The sequence below is a fragment of the Bubalus kerabau genome, chromosome 17, assembly GCF_029407905.1.
Source record: "Bubalus kerabau isolate K-KA32 ecotype Philippines breed swamp buffalo chromosome 17, PCC_UOA_SB_1v2, whole genome shotgun sequence".
Taxonomy (NCBI): Eukaryota; Metazoa; Chordata; class Mammalia; order Artiodactyla; family Bovidae; genus Bubalus; species Bubalus kerabau.
The window spans coordinates 49,970,876-49,986,383 of NC_073640.1; the positions used below are offsets into that span (position 1 = coordinate 49,970,876).

The 15,508-nt window shown below is 48.6% G+C and overlaps 1 protein-coding gene across 1 annotated transcript; it reads left to right on the forward strand.

Moving 5' to 3' along the window:
* Positions 1-7: 7 nt before the first annotated feature.
* On the forward strand, positions 8-9,092 carry TBCB (tubulin folding cofactor B). Its single transcript, XM_055552520.1, has 6 exons — positions 8-244; positions 639-782; positions 4,154-4,250; positions 4,935-5,126; positions 8,588-8,660; positions 8,815-9,092. The coding sequence occupies exons 1-6, from the start codon at positions 131-133 to the stop codon at positions 8,927-8,929; spliced, it is 735 nt and encodes a 244-aa protein (XP_055408495.1). The 5' UTR covers positions 8-130; the 3' UTR covers positions 8,930-9,092.
* Positions 9,093-15,508: the final 6,416 nt, after the last annotated feature.

Genomic DNA, 15,508 nt, shown 5'->3' on the forward strand with positions numbered 1-15,508 from the left:
CCCTGACGGGAGGGCGTGGATTCGCCAGGTCCGGGAGCAGGGGCGGGGCTGATATCCCAGAAGCGGTGGCGGCTGCGGAGCCGGCGTGAGGCGGCTGTCCGGGCTGCGGGCCGCCACAGGGCGCGGCGAGATGGAGGTGACGGGGTTGTCCGCGCCCACAGTGAACGTGTTCATCAGCAGCTCTCTCAACAGCTTTCGCTCCCAGAAGCGGTACAGTCGCAGCCTCACTGTAGCTGAGTTCAAGGTGTGGTCATGGGGGCGGGGTCCGGAGAGGCGGGGCGTTGAGGGGGCGGGACCAAGAAGAAATGGAGGGTCTTCCACAACGCAGGAAAGGGGCCAGAAATGAACCCAGGTTGCAGAGGTTGGGAACGAGACCTCAGCGGGGCGGGGCCAGGTGGAACCTTAGGTTCCAGAGAATGGGTGCGGGGCCAGGGAAAATCAGAGGTTGCAGGGAGTTAAGGGCAGACCCGAACGGGGTGGGGCCAGGAATACCTGGTGGGTCCCAAATGGTAGGTCTCTTGGAGGAACTGGGAAGGGATGGTGGCTGTTGATGCAAAGGACGGAGCCTCAGGGCAGAGGGTGGGGCCACTGACAGCCTTCCACCTCATCCCCGCCTCCCCCATTTTGTATCCTCACAGTGTAAACTACAGCTTGTTGTGGGCAGCCCTGCTTCTTGCATGGAATTGGAGCTGTATGGACCTGACGACAAGTTCTACTGCAAGCTGGATCAGGATGACGCGCTGCTGGGCTCCTTCCCCGTAGACGACGGCTGTCGCATCCATGTGAGGCCTCCCTACCTAGGATCCCTCTCTTCCTTCCATTCATTTATTTATTCAACGGATGTTTGCAGTGCTTTGCACTGTGATAACCAAGATAGCCTCTAACCTCATGAAGTTCCCAGTCCAGCAGGGAGAGAGACAGACCCATCCCCAGTCATTGGCACTCAGCGGTCTGGACTGGGCTGAGAAAAGCCTAGGGGACTGGAGGCATCCAGCAGAGGTGCTTGACCTCACCCAGGGGTATATGAAGGGGATTCTTGAAAGGCGGGTTGCCTGAGTTGAAATCTGAAGGATGAGGCAAGGGCCTCCTAAGAATAGAGGTGGGAGGGACATGCCAGGCAGAGGGAACAGAGGGTCAGATGGGTCAGGGTGAGTGAAGAGGCTCCTGTGTCAGAAGCCAGAACACAGAGGACCTCTGCATGCATCAGCTCACATCATCCTCTCTGTTCTCGGTGTCCCCCACAAAAACTCAGACGAGCCAGCATCCTGGGTGAGCTTTGCAGATGCTAGTCCCTGTGCCTGAATGGTTGTTTTTTTTATGCCTCCATGGCTTGCTTCTTCCTTCCAGTTTTTACATAAATGTCACTGGGTGTGAGGGCTTCATGGCCTTCAGTATAACATTTAAACCTCCTCCCTTTCCCACTTGATTTGATTTTCCTTCTTACTAATCACCCTGTGACATACTGTGGAGTTTTCTTCAGTACCTGGAACAGAGCCTGGCACACAGGATGCTCAGTGATTCACTGTTGAATGATGAATTGAATCCAGAAAATAAGACTTAGAAAATCGTATAATTAACACTATTTTGCAGAAGAGAAAACTTAGCTTCAGGATGGAATTGACTTTCCTAAGGAGGAACATGGGTAGATTATCTCTTTCATTTATTTATAACTATTCATTGAGCATTCGTGATGTGCCAGGGGTATAGCCATGAATCAAGTTTGAGAAGGTCTCTGTTTTAGTTTTGTCCAGTATGTGAGGTAGTTGTTAGCTAAACATTTACAGAAACAAATGGGAAGGGTTAGTGAGATGAGGGCCATACAGGAGGACATCACAGAGCTGGAAGATCATATACTGTGGAGCCTGACCCATCAACAAGATCCAGGAAGACTTCCTGGAGGAGGGGCTGACTGAGTAGAGACCTGAAGAATAGGAAGAATTAACTAAAGACGGGAAAAGCATGCTCCAGGAGGAGGGCACAGCATGTGCACTCTGAGGTGGGAGGGAGCAGAGTAGGTATGGGGGCCGAAGAGTGACCTCTTCTGTTGTGGAGGGAAGTGGCAGCCAGGGGAGGGTCCTGGTGTGAGTCAGGTGTTAACAGGTGTCCTCTGACTGCCTATGGGGAAATGATTGGAGGGCAGAAAAGTAGACCAAGGAGGAGGCTGCTTCCATAGTTGGGTCCAGGACCCAGTTGAAGTGATGGGTCCTGGACCATAGTGGGAGTTGGTCAGGACTGTGTTGGGCTCACAGTCCTAGAACTGTGAACTAGAACTCACAGCCCCTAGAACGGACTGGGCTGACCTAGGCAGTCTCACCCTAGGGATGCTGGGTGGATCACGCAGGGCTGTGGCATCTCCAACAGGAGGGTTTTACACATGGATTCAGGTACAGGCCAGCTGCTGACTGACGTGGCCACACAAGGAAAGTTTCCTAAAGGTGGAGCCTCTGGAGAATTTATATTTTTTTAATTGGTTAATTTATTTTAATTGGGGAATAATTACTTTACAATATTGTGATGGTTTTTGCCATACATTAGCATGAATAAGCCACAGGTATACGTGTGTCCCCCTTATCATGAATCCCCCTCCCACCTGCCTCCCCTGTATTTTTTCTAAAATTCTTTTTCTGTTTCTAAATATCACCCTTATTTCTTATAGCAGTGAACAGCAGCAATCTCAAACTTACAAAAATCCCTAATGTAGGAAATAGACATTCTTAGTGATCCTTGGCCAGAGATAAGGGCCATTTCTATTTTCCCAAGCGACTCCAGCCGAACATTTTAGGGTGTGCCTGACCTCTGTCTTTCTCCCACATCCACATCTAATCTCTCTGCAGCCCCTGTTGGCTCCACCCACAAAATCTATCCAGAATCTAAACTCTGCTCCCCAGTACCCCCATACTGGCCCCACCTCCATCCTTCCCTTCCACACACCGCCCCCACCCCACCCCGCCACAGGGCCATCACATAGCCTCTCCCTGCCCCCATCCCGATGCCTCTCCATCTGCTTCCCACACTCAGCTGAGGGAGCCTGGGAGCCCCTGAGTCCGATCAGAGCCCTCCTAGTGGAGCGCTTCCATAGCTGCCTCTCGTTGTGGGTAAAAGCCAAAATCCTCAATGGTCTGTGTCTCCCACTTTACCTGTGGCTCATTCCACTCCTACCTCGCTTACCCTGCTGTTCCTCAAAGGAGAAAGACATTTATACAGCTGGGGCTTTGTGCCTGTTGTTCCTCCTGGCCTTGTCTCAGATATCCCTTCCTATCAGAAGCCTATTCAAGTTGTATTTGTCTGCATAGAACCTTGTCGTTGTCTGGTGTTTAATACACATCTCTGTGCATTTGTTTCCAGTTGGCCTCCCAACAGAATGGTCACTTCTTGAGGGCAGGGATTGATGTGATTTTGCATGTGGTCCTAGTACCCAGCACAGGCTTCTCAGGTGATGCTAGTGGTAAAGATCCTGCCTGCCAGTGAGGAGACATAAGAGGCATGGGTTCAATCTCTGGGTCAGGAAGATCCCCTGGAGGAGGGCATGGCAACCACTCCAGTATTCTTGCCTGGAAAGTCCCATGGACAGAGGAGCCTGGCAGGCCACAGTCTATGGGATCACAAAGAGTTGGACACAGCTGAAGCGACTTAGCACTAGTACCCAGCACAGGGCCCACAGGGCACCCTGGAGGAACAAGTGAGTGGATGTTAGGGACAGTACAGGAAGAGGTGCTCCAAGACATGGAAGCTGGGGTTAGTGTAGGGTCCGGAGAGGACAGACATGCTGCCCGGAGGGTGAGCAAGGCCTGAGCTCTGCCCTTGGGTTCCAGTGGCCTGGGGCCATCAATCATGTGGATGATGGCGTATGGGGTAGATGGGAGGCAGATGCAGCCTCCAGGGCCTCAAGATGGAGTGCGGAGGGTGAGACACCTATTGTAGGCACCTACTGTAGACCCCTTGTCTACCTATTGTAGACACCTGCTGTAGACCCCTTCGGCTGGGCTCCAGGGAGGACAGGAGGCTGGGATAAAGGTGAAGGTAGGGGAATGTGGCTTTTCGGAGGCAGGAGAGACTTAAATCTGCAGAATGTGCATCTGCACTCACCCCCGCAGCATCCTAGGTCTCTATGCCCACACCCTGATCCCCACTGACCTCCCTCACCTCATTCCAGGTCATTGACCACAGCGGTGCCCGCCTTGGGGAGTATGAGGACATATCCAAGGTGGAGAAATACGAGATCTCACAAGAAGCCTATGAACAGAGGCAAGGTACAGGATGCCCAGCAATGGATGGGGGCCTGTGGGGGCTAGAGGAAGTGTGGGGACAAGCAGAGGTGTGTGCAGGGGCACACAGGATAGACAGGGACACTGAGGGGAAGTTGGTGCTGTATGGGGTGGGGTGAGGCTGGCATGGGGACAGATGGGTCGTGGGAGAGCAGTCCGGGTGGACAGGCGTGAGGTATGAATGGAAGCTGGGAGATGTGGGGCATGTGGGCAAACAAACAGGGCCATGGGGAAGGCTCAGGGTGTGGGGCCTGGTCAGGGGCCTGGTCAGGTGTGGAGGGCAGAGCATGGTAGAATATGTGGACCAGACAGAACAGTGGAGACCAGTGCGGTGACAGATCAGAATGCGGGGGGAGGGATGAGGAAGGTTTCAGGGGTCAGATGGAGGTAAGTGTGAAGTTGAAGGGCCAGGGAAGATGGGATAACATGAAAGGCTGCAGGCAAGCACCTTCTATTTATTTTCAGGATTATGGGGAAGCCCAGGGGTTCTGTGGAGAGGTCAGGGCTCTGGTGGGAGACCTGGGGGGCTTGATGACAGCCCTTCAGCACCCAGAACAGGAGAGTTTGTCTCTGGATGTTGGCCCTGTGGGGATGGCAGGTTATGTTCTCCGGCCAGAGGTCTCCCAGGTCTCTCATGTCTGACCCCCCCACCACCCACTCCACCCACAGACTCAATCCGCTCCTTCCTGAAGCGCAACAAGCTAGGTCGATTCAATGAAGAAGAGCGGGCCCAGCAAGAGGCCGAGAACTCCCAGCGCCTTATCGAGGAGGAGGCCCAGGCCAGCACCATCCCTGTGGGCAGCCGCTGTGAGGTGCGGACACCTGGGCAGCCCCCTCGCAGGGGCACCGTCATGTATGTAGGTAAGTGGCCCATAGAGGCCTCATGCCCTGCCCTGCAGTGGGCAGTGCTGGGGACTTAGCCTTCAAAGGGATCTCAGTCCAGGAGGGGAGATGGCTCCAGGGGTGACTGACAGCCTAGTATGTTCACAGAAGGGAAGTGGAAAGCAGAGGCCATGTAACCTGGCATGTGACAGAGGAAGCAGAGGCCAGAGGGATCAATTCTAAGGTGAAACCCTGGGGTGCAGTGATCAGAGCTGAGATGGGGAAACAAGCAGAATTATTAGGGCTGTGATGGGGGAAGCTCAGGCTGAAGTGATCAGAGCAGAGATGAGGGAAACTGAGGGGGCCGTGTGAGCTGCAAGGAAGTACCAGACCCTTGAGAGTAACCCAGGAAGGCTTCCTGAGGGAAGGGCTATCTGAAGGAAAGGGATGAGTGAAAGTGGAAAAGGGGAAGAGGGAGCTTAGGGAGTAGTGAGTGCAAAGGCCATGAAAGGGCTTGGTCTGAGCAGGAACAAGCTTGACTTGTTTGAGGCAGAGAAAGGAAGTCAGCATGGCTAGTGGGGAGTGACAGGAAAGATGAGAGTCGAGGCCTGGGGCATGGGCAAGGCTGGACTGTGCTAGGCCTCAGGGACAGGAGAGAGCAGTGTGGGTTGTGTTTGTTTTTATAACAGCTTTATTGAGCTATAATTTATATACCATATAAAATTCACTCAGAGTACCATTCAGGAATTCCTTGGCAGTCCAGTGTTTAGGACTGCTACAGGGGGCTCAGGTTCACTCCCTGGTCAGAGAACTAAGATCACACAAACCAAGCAGCATGGCTAAAAGAAAATAAAAATGAAAGAAGCGTACCATTCATTATTTTTTAGTGTATTCACGGAATTGTGCAACCACACCACAGTCAGTTTCACGTTTTCATCACCCCCTAAAGAAATGCTTTAACCATTAGCAGCTATTCCCCATTTAGGAAACCCCAGCTCCCCTGGTCCACATCGGTGGCCACTAATCCATGTTCTGTCTCTAAAAATTTGCCTTTTCTGGAAGTTTCATACAAATGGAATCATATGTGGTCTTTTGTGACTGGCTTCTTTTACTAGAAGCATAATTTCAAGGATCATCCATGTTGTAGCATGTGGCAGTGTTGTGTTTTTTTAATACTCGTCTGTGTCGGGTCTTAGTGGAAAGACCCCCATGAAGCATGTGGGATCTAGTTCCCTGACCAGGAATCGAACCTGGGCCCACTGCATTGGGTGTGTGGAGACTTAGCCTCTGGACCACCAGAGAAGTTCCAACATTATGGTTTTGATTTGCATTTCTGCATGGCTAATGATATTGAGCCTCTTTTCAGGTGCTTAATGCCTTGTGTATGTCTTCTTTAGAGAGACAGATTATTCGGCTCTTTTGCCTATTTTTTAGTTGGGTTGTTTGTCTCTTTGGTTTTTGAGTGGTATGTTCAGATCAGATCAGATCATTCGCTCAGTCGTGTCCGACTCTTTGCAACCCCATGAATCGCAGCACGCCAGGCCTCCCTGTCCATCACCAACTCCTGGAGTTCACTGAGACTCACGTCCATCGAGTCAATGATGCCATCCAGCCATCTCATCCTCTGTCGTCCCCTTCTCCTCTTGCCCCCAATCCCTCCCAGCATCAGAGTCTTTTCCAGTGAGCCAACTCTTCGCATGAGGTGGCCAAAGTACTGGAGTTTCAGCTTTAGCATCATTCCTTCCAAAGAAATCCCAAGACTCATCTCCTTCAGAATGGACTGGTTGGATCTCCTTGCAGTCCAAGGGACTCTCAAGAGTCTTCTCCAACACCACAGTTCAAAAGCATCAATTCTTTGGCGCTCAGCCTTCTTCACAGTCCAACTCTCACATCCATACATGACCACTGGAAAAACCATAGCCTTGACTAGACGGACCTTTGTTGGCAAAGTAATGTCTCTGCTTTTGAATATGCTATCTGGGTTGGTCATAACTTTCCTTCCAAGGAGTAAGCGTCTTTTAATTTCATGGCTGCAGTCACCATCTGCAGTGGTATGTTAGGACTACCATATCAAAGTACCACACACCCTGCATGGCTGAAACAACAGAAATTTGTTTTTCACAGTTCTGGAAGTCTTAGATTAATGCCTTAGCAGATTTGATTTCTTCTTGGGCCTCTCTCTCTGGCTTATAGACGGCCCTCTCCTGTCTTTGTCCTCACATGCTCTTTCCTCTGTGTGTAGGCACATCCCTGGAGTCTTTGTCCAGATAATCTTTATGAGGATGTCAGTCAGCCTGGATTAGATCCCACCCTAATGGCCTCCTTTTAACTTAATTATCTCTTTAAAGGCCCTGTCTCCAACACAGTCACATTCTGAACTACAAGGGATTAGGGCTTCAACATTTAAACTTGAGGGAACACAATAAAGCCCTTAACAAGTTGTTCTTTGTATACATTAGGTACAGTTCCCGTATCAGATTTATGATTTACGAATATATATCTCCCATTCTGTAGGTTGGTTGTTTGTTGGTTTTTTAGTATTTATGTATTTGGCTGCATGAGGTCTTACTTGTGGCCTGCAGGATCTCTCGCTGTGCACGAACTCTCTGTTGTGGTGCACAGCCTTCTGCAGTGCAGTGTGCAGGCTCAGTTGCTCTGCAACATGTGGCATCTGAGTCCCCTGACCAGGGATTAAAGCTATGTCTCTGCATTGCAAGGTGGATTCTTAACCACTGGGCCACCAGGGAAGTCCCTTTTTACTTTCTTGATAGTGACTTTTGAGGCACAAACATTTTTAATTTTATGAACTCCAATTTATTTTTATTTTTGGCTTGTGTATAGGGTATTATATCTAAGAAACCAGTGCCTTAGACAAGGCCACAAAGAGTTATTCCTGTATTTTCCTCTAAGGGTTTCTAGTGTTATAACTTACATTTAGGTCTTTGACCCATTTTGAATTAATTTTTGTGTATGGTGTGAGGTGGATGTCTAATTTCAATCTCTTACATGTGGATATCTAGTCGACCCAATATGATTTGATGGAAAGTCTATTCCTTCCTCATTAAACTGTCTTGGCTCCCTTGTCAGAAATCATTTGGCCATAAACATTGTGGATTTTATGCTGAGTGGGATAGGCAGCGTTTGAGGAATTTGGGGCAAGGTCAGGATAATCCCATGGACAGAGGAGCCTGGCGGGCTACAGTTCATAGGGTTACAAAGAGTCAGACATGACTGAGGGACTGAGAACCCCAGTGGTGCTGCTTCCCTTTGATTTTTACAAAGCCCCCTATGACTGGGGCTGTTGAGTGAACAAGGGGTCAGAGGTGGGAACAGGGAGACCAGTGAAGGGACTACTGTATTCGAGTGGGCTGGAGATGGTGGTTGTCCTGGGTGGTAGCAAGGAGTGGTTTTTGCCTGGACAGGCTTTACAGTCAGTGGGCAGGCACAAATCTGGGGTGAGCTGCGAAGGGAGGCTTCACAGGGATTTCTCCCCCGGGCAGGACTGACAGATTTCAAACCTGGCTACTGGATTGGCGTCCGCTATGATGAACCACTAGGGAAAAACGATGGCAGGTAAAGATCCTCACTCTAGTGTCTGTGTGTGTGCCTGTGCACACACGTGTGTGCGTTTATGTGTAAGTGCATGCGTGTACTACTGGGGGAGCCCACCCGTGCTAGCATCTGGAGTAGGAGCTCTCTGACACTGCCTCCCCATCATGTCCTGCAGTGTGAATGGGAAACGCTACTTTGAATGCCAGGCCAAGTACGGCGCCTTCGTCAAGCCATCAGTCGTGACAGTGGGGGACTTCCCTGAAGAGGACTACGGTTTGGATGAGATGTGATGGCCAAGGAAGGGCAGCCCCCTGCTCCAGCTAACTCGCCTACTCATTGCCCTTCCCTGTGTGTGCCCATGGCCCTCTCCCCGTGAGCCTGTTTTTATTTTATTGACTACCCTCACCATTGACTTTTGAGACACATGTATTAAATTTGCCGAAAACCTGGGAAGTGTTTGGAGGACTCAGTGATTATAGGAGGGGCTGTGGACAGCTGGATGTGTGAGGGTGAAACAGGAGGCCAGGCAAAATCCAAGTTGGGCATGGTGAGGCTTTAGGTTTGTGACGAGTGCATGCAGCCCATGCGTTCTAGAAAGTCTGATCCACCCTGTTTCTGTCTGCATGTGCAGTAATCCCTCATTAGCTCCTTGAAGGGATTCCTGACTATAATATTTGAGAGATTCTACTTAATTGTTGCAGTTAATTATAACTTGTGGAGAAGAAGTTGGCAGTGGTAGGAGCAACCACAGTAAGCAGAATGAGGTTGAAATGCTTAGGAGCTGAAGGGGTCCTGGGGGAAGGTGCTCACATGTACCTACAACCTGATAGATACATTCTCCAGTGCCTACTGTAATGTACACAGACTCACTCAGATACTCAGAACATTCACACACCTGGACTGACTTCTGGAGAACACAGACACTACAGATCATACGTAGAGAAATAGTCAGTGCACAAAGATTCTCTCCTCCACATAGGAGAGTGAAGCACACAGGATACACTCAAGAGACTGACATCAAACGCCTTTGATGGGTAGACATACAGCTACACACACGCGTGCACACATGCAAGTCAATGAAGTTGTCTATAAAACAAAACTGGCTGTTTTTTATTTTTATTTGTTTTGGCTGCACCAGGTCTTAGTTGCAGCTCCCAGAATCTTCATTGCAGTATGCAGACTCTTAGCTGCAGCATGCAGGATCTAGTTCCCTGACCGTGGGCCCCCTGCATTCAAATCGAGGAGTCTTACCCGCTGAACCACCAGGAAGTTCCCTAACTGGTTACTTTAGAAAAGGACCCCAAGGCTTAGGTCCCTTCCACATAAGGGAGTTGTCAGAGCAAGGAGCATTGGGGGGGTGTCCTCAAATTCTCAAATAAAAACTACCAATCAAACTTCAGCCAGAGTTCAGCAGAATTAGCTAATGGGTTGGCATTTGAGGACCCGAGGCTCACTTTAAAATCAGGCCCACTATGCACCTCCATGTGATGAGGCTAAAGAACAGGGACAGGAAGATCACGTGCTTTCCTGGACACACTAACCGCCCAAAATCACCTTTGAGCTCCAAGCACAGGTCACAGCATCAGCGAATATGAGGATCTGTCCAACTGCAGTGGAAGATCTCAGCACAAACTTCCAGGGTGTGCTGTAATGGCTTCCAGCTGTCAGCATGGAAGAAGCTGTCCCCATCAAAGGACAATGGAAGGGATCATGCTGGTGATTTCTAAATACGAAACACTTGCTATGGGCTTCCCTGGTGACTCAGACGGTAAAGAATCTGCCTGCAATACAGGAGACCTGGGCTTAATCACTGGGTTGGGAAGGTCCCCTGGAGAAGGGAATGGCAACCCACTCCAGCATTCTTGCCTGGAGAATTCCATGGACAGAGGAGCCTGGTGGGCTACAGTCCACGGGGTTGCAAAGAGTCGGACATGACTGTGACCAACACGTCTGTGTGAAAGTCAACCACAGTTAGGGATTGGGGAGACACATTTTATAGAATAACCTGGTGCTTAAGCTTTAAGGGGGGCCAGAAAGGAAGGGGGACAGTGGTCAATGTGTTAAGGAAATACCAGCTGCTGTAACCAATATCCCCCTACCCACACACTCCAATGCAGAGGTTCTGGTTAATTGGCAGCAGTCTCCATGATTGACACACCCAGACTCCATATTGGGGCTCCACCATTTTCTTGTGTTCGGAATTACCAGCTTCCAGGTGGCAAATAGGGGACATTTCACCATTTTCTTAAAAAATCTATGTGTTCCATTTCTGCTTCAATGGGTGAGAACTTGTCAGTCATGCAGCCACTCTGATGCAGAGTGGGCTTTGGAACATACTCCTGGGCTGAGTAGCTCCCTCCCAGCTACTAACTATGAAAACCAACTGTGAATGTTGGTGGCTCTAGCATTGACCACCCTTTACAGGGTCACTAGATCCGCAGTCTCAGGGGAAGCAGCAGGAAAGGCCTGTGGGATCCACCAGACCCATTAAATCCAAAACTGCCCATGCCTGACCTGCACCATCCACCAACCTCCTCTTAATCCTCGGGTAAATGCAGGTGGAAGACAGTGGATGTCTAGCACTCTTTCTGCACATTTTTGGGGTCCTCCCCACCCCCACAGTGTCAGACTTGATGCTGGTTACAGGCTCATGAACACCATACGAGCCTGGGAGTTGAAGGCAGACAAACACATAATTACCAAGTATTTTCTCTTATTTTTTTGACTGTAATATTTCATATGAAAAAGTTTACTGACCGTAGGGGAAAGGAGAATAAAATCACTAAATCTGCCAGGTGGTGCTGGCATGAAGGAAGGGATGAGATGGAGGATATTTGAATAGTAGTCATATGAACAAAAGAGGACTAGGCTTTGTGGGCCTGAAGTAATCCTTTCGGTGATTCATGCTGACCAGAAACTTGATCCCAGTGCTAAACACCAAGTTAGAGTGAATGCAACCTTTTCCCTGGTTCCTAGAATTGTGATAAATGGCTAACTCAACATGCTAATGGGCTCACTTGAATTCATTTGCGTACCAGTACAAACTTGGGATAATTCAATAGGTTAAGAGGTAGTGTAACTTAATGAGAAAGAGCCAAACAGCCTTGGTTCAAACCTCAGCTCTGTCCCTCACCAGCTAGGGTACTGAACAAGTCCTTCTCCCTGGGTGTCAGCCTCATTTCTATTAATTGGGGCCAATAATAGTAACCACCCGAAACGATTTTATGAGCATTAAATGAGCTAATACATCTAAAGCACTTAAATTCAGAGCCAGGCACGCAGGCAAGTGCTGTATAAGCCATAGGAATAAAAATGCCTGTATACGGTCAACAGTTACAATGCTGGCTTCCTTTAATCCTCATAGCGGGTCCTGGCTCCAGTTTCTTCGTTTTCTTCTTCCCATCCCATCTTTTCTGGGCCAAGTCTGGGACCACTCTCTCCTAAAGAGTTTTCCAGGCTGGCACCGGCCTCCCAAAAGTCCCTGAAGCCTCAGGACCCCTAGCCTCTGCACGGTCCCAGATGCGGGCAATGACCTGTCTCTCAGTCGCCGCGGGGGGCAGCAACGCATGCATAGGCTCGCTGTCGCTGGGCGGTGTCTCGCAGTCTGCCGCACGAACTGAGTTTCCCAGAAAACCAAGCGATACCCTGGGTCTAACCTTGTGCAAGTCTGGAAGCGAAGGTCTTGCTCCCTTCCTGCGGCACGGGGAATTCTGGGGTGAAAGGATTTGGCTCCCTAGCGGAGGACTGGGCAGTGCAGACGCAGGAGACCTACCGAACCCACCGTGGTTTAATCAGAGACTAAGAACCAATGTCCTGGCGGGGGCGCCAGAGCTCACTTTCTGGCTGCACTAAAAGAACAGAGGTGACTTCGTGGCCGGCGTGTTCTTACCTCCTGCTCGCTTTCCTGCATCTCAGCCGGTCACTCTCCGGGCTCCTGATTAGCTCTCAAGCTGGGTCAAGGCGCACCCATCTTAAAAAAATATGTTTTCCCCCTTTTTCTTGTCACCCAGCTTCAATGAAAAAAGTGAAAAGTGAAAGTCGCACAGTCATGTCTGACTCTGCGATCCTATGGACTGTAACCGGCCCGGCTCCTCTGTCCATAGGATTCTCCAGGCCAGAATACTGGAGTAGGTTGATATTTCCTTCTCCAAGGGATCCTCCCCACCCAGGGATCGAACCCAGGTCTCCTTCATAGCTGGCAGATTCTTTGCCAACTGAGCCAATAATTGTCCACGTATAGCCAATCGTGTTCAGTTTTTCTGGCCTCCTCCTATTTCTCCCATCATTATTTTAAAGCACGTTTCAGGCAACATATCACCTCATCCAGATGTATATCTGTATTCTAAATGTATCTCTAAATGTTATGAGGTCTTCACACCAAACAAAATTGCAATAATTCTTTAGTATGACTTAATACACAGTCAGCATTATTATATATGAAACAAAGTCCCCATTTGTTTCATAAATGACTTTTTACTGTTGGCTTGTTCAAATCAGAATCCAAATAGGGTTCAGGCACTGTGTTTGGCTATTAATCCTCTAAATCTTCTACTCTACAACAGTTTCCCTGTGTGATTTGCCACAGTCTGATTTGGCTGGTTGTACCCGCTTATGTCCTCTATCCCTGTGTGTTCTACAAACTGGTAGATTCAAAAACTAGGTCAGCTTCAGGTTCAATTTTGCAATAAATACACTTTCTGGGTGGTGTTGCATTTTTGCCTCAGGAGGCACATGTTACTAGGTTGTCTTTGTCTTTGTGACATGAAGATCCAAGGTTGGATTCTTGTGTTGTCAGCCTTATCCATCCATTATAAAACCCCAACCAAACTTCAGGAAAGAGATGTCTAGGTGGTCCTTCCTGCAACCCTCTCCCAACTCCACAAAAACTAAACTTTTTATTGCTGAAGCCCTTCCTTGTTGCTAAACTCAGGAGGCGACTCTTCACCTCAACTTACTGATACAGCAATGACAGCTGACATTTAGACCAGTGGTTCTCAAACTTGTGTCTCAGGACTTTACGTTCTTAAAAATTGTTGAGAACCTCAGACAGCTTTTGTTTAGGTGGCTTATATCGGTAGATATTTACCACTATGGAGATTAAACATTTTAAACTTTCATTCAAAAAATAATAATCCAGGGACTTCCCTGGTGATCCAGTGACTAAGACTCCACCCTCTCAATGCAGAGGGCCCAAGTTCGATCCCTGATCAGGGAACTAGTTCCCCGCATGCTGCAACAAAGAAAGAAGGCCCTGCTTGTGGCAACTAAGATGTGGGCCAGCCAAATAAGTAAATAATTAAAACAAACCAACAAAATAAACGTTACCATTATTAACATTTTTATTTAAAAAAATAACTTTTGAAAAAAACTAGCAAGAAGAGTGACATGTTCTGAAAATCTTTTTAGGGAATTCCCTGGTTGTCTGGTGGTTAGGCCTCTGAGCTTTCACAGCGAAGGGCCCAGGTTGGGGAGTTAAGATTCAGCAAGCCCACCATGTCAGGCTTAAGAAAAGATAGCTGGGTTCTCACATCTGCTTCTGCATGTGAACTACTGAATATTATCATATCACCTCTGAAACCCCCCTCTGTTCACTTGTGAAAGAATGAGTGGAAAAGAAAAAAGTCTTAGTGGTATTATGAAAATAGTGTTAACTTCAAAGACTCCCTGAAAAGATCTCAAGGATGCCTGGGTGTCCCCAGCGTTTGAAATATCCAAACATTCCCTGTGACAACCCTGGTCTCTGGCTTCTGCCACACCGGGATATCTAACAATACAGAGTCCATGTCTCTACTAGCCCCAGTGGGCTGGATCTGCTGTATCTGCCAGGACCTAACTGGCATGCAGAAACCACTCCTATATGAAAACTGAGGGACATGAACACATGGAGGTGGTTACACAGTGGATGGAGGAGCTGAGCAGGAGCCAGTAAGCCAAATGGAAATTAGTGCAGCAGGAAGCTGCTAAAGTTCCTAGCTCTCTCTCGTCTATTGTCCACATTTCCTGTTGGCAAAAGCCCAGGTGCATCTATGAAGAGGAGACTGGGGAACTACTGTGGCCTAGAGCAGTAAGGGGAGGGCAAGGAGCAGATGGGGCAGTACAGCCCAGAGCAGCAGAGCCTGGGTTCCCCTCTGCACCAGGGTTCCCACCCTGACCTGTTGTTCTACACCAGGCTCTGCTCACTGATTTACATGATGTGTCTGACTGCTTTAGGATTAGAATTAGAGGTTAAATTTGTAATCCCTGTTGTGATTTTAAAATATATCTACAACACACCTGAAACTAACATAGTGTTGTACATCAACTGTATTTCAGTTAAAAAAAAGAGAGAAAGTGAAGTGTTAGTCGCTCAGTTGTGTCTGACTCTTTGCGACTCCATGGACTGTAGTCCACCAGGCTCCTCTGTCCATGGAATTCTCCAGGTAAGAATACTAGCAAGGGTTGCCATTCCCTCCTCTAGGGGATCTTCCTGACCCAGGGATCAAACCCCAGGTCTCTGGGGTTTGGAGTATGTATTTTTTATTTAAAGAAAGAGAACATAAATAACAAACAAATAAATATATACATAGATAAAATATGTCCACAAATTTTTTGACACATTTCTCAAGAGCTTTAAATTTGGGACTTTCCTAGTGGTCCAGTGGTTAAGAATCCACCTTGCACAGTGGATATATGTCTTTGTGTATTGGTCTAAACCCACAGAATGCATAACACTAAAAGTGAACCCTAATGTAAACTATGAACTTTGATAATGATGTATCAATGTAGATTTATCAATAAATGCACCTCTTTTGTGGGGCACGTTAATAAAGGGGAAAGCTATGCTGGCAGGGAGTGTGTGAGAATCTCTTTGCCTTCCACTCAGTTTTGCC

Coding starts and splice junctions, on each gene's coding strand:
- TBCB (XM_055552520.1), top strand. CDS start 131: ATGGAGGTGACGGGGTTGTCCGCGCCCACAGTGAACGTGTTCATCAGC. Junction 783..4,153: donor ACGACGGCTGTCGCATCCAT/GTGAGGCCTCCC, acceptor ACCTCATTCCAG/GTCATTGACCACAGCGGTGC. Junction 4,251..4,934: donor AGCCTATGAACAGAGGCAAG/GTACAGGATGCC, acceptor CTCCACCCACAG/ACTCAATCCGCTCCTTCCTG.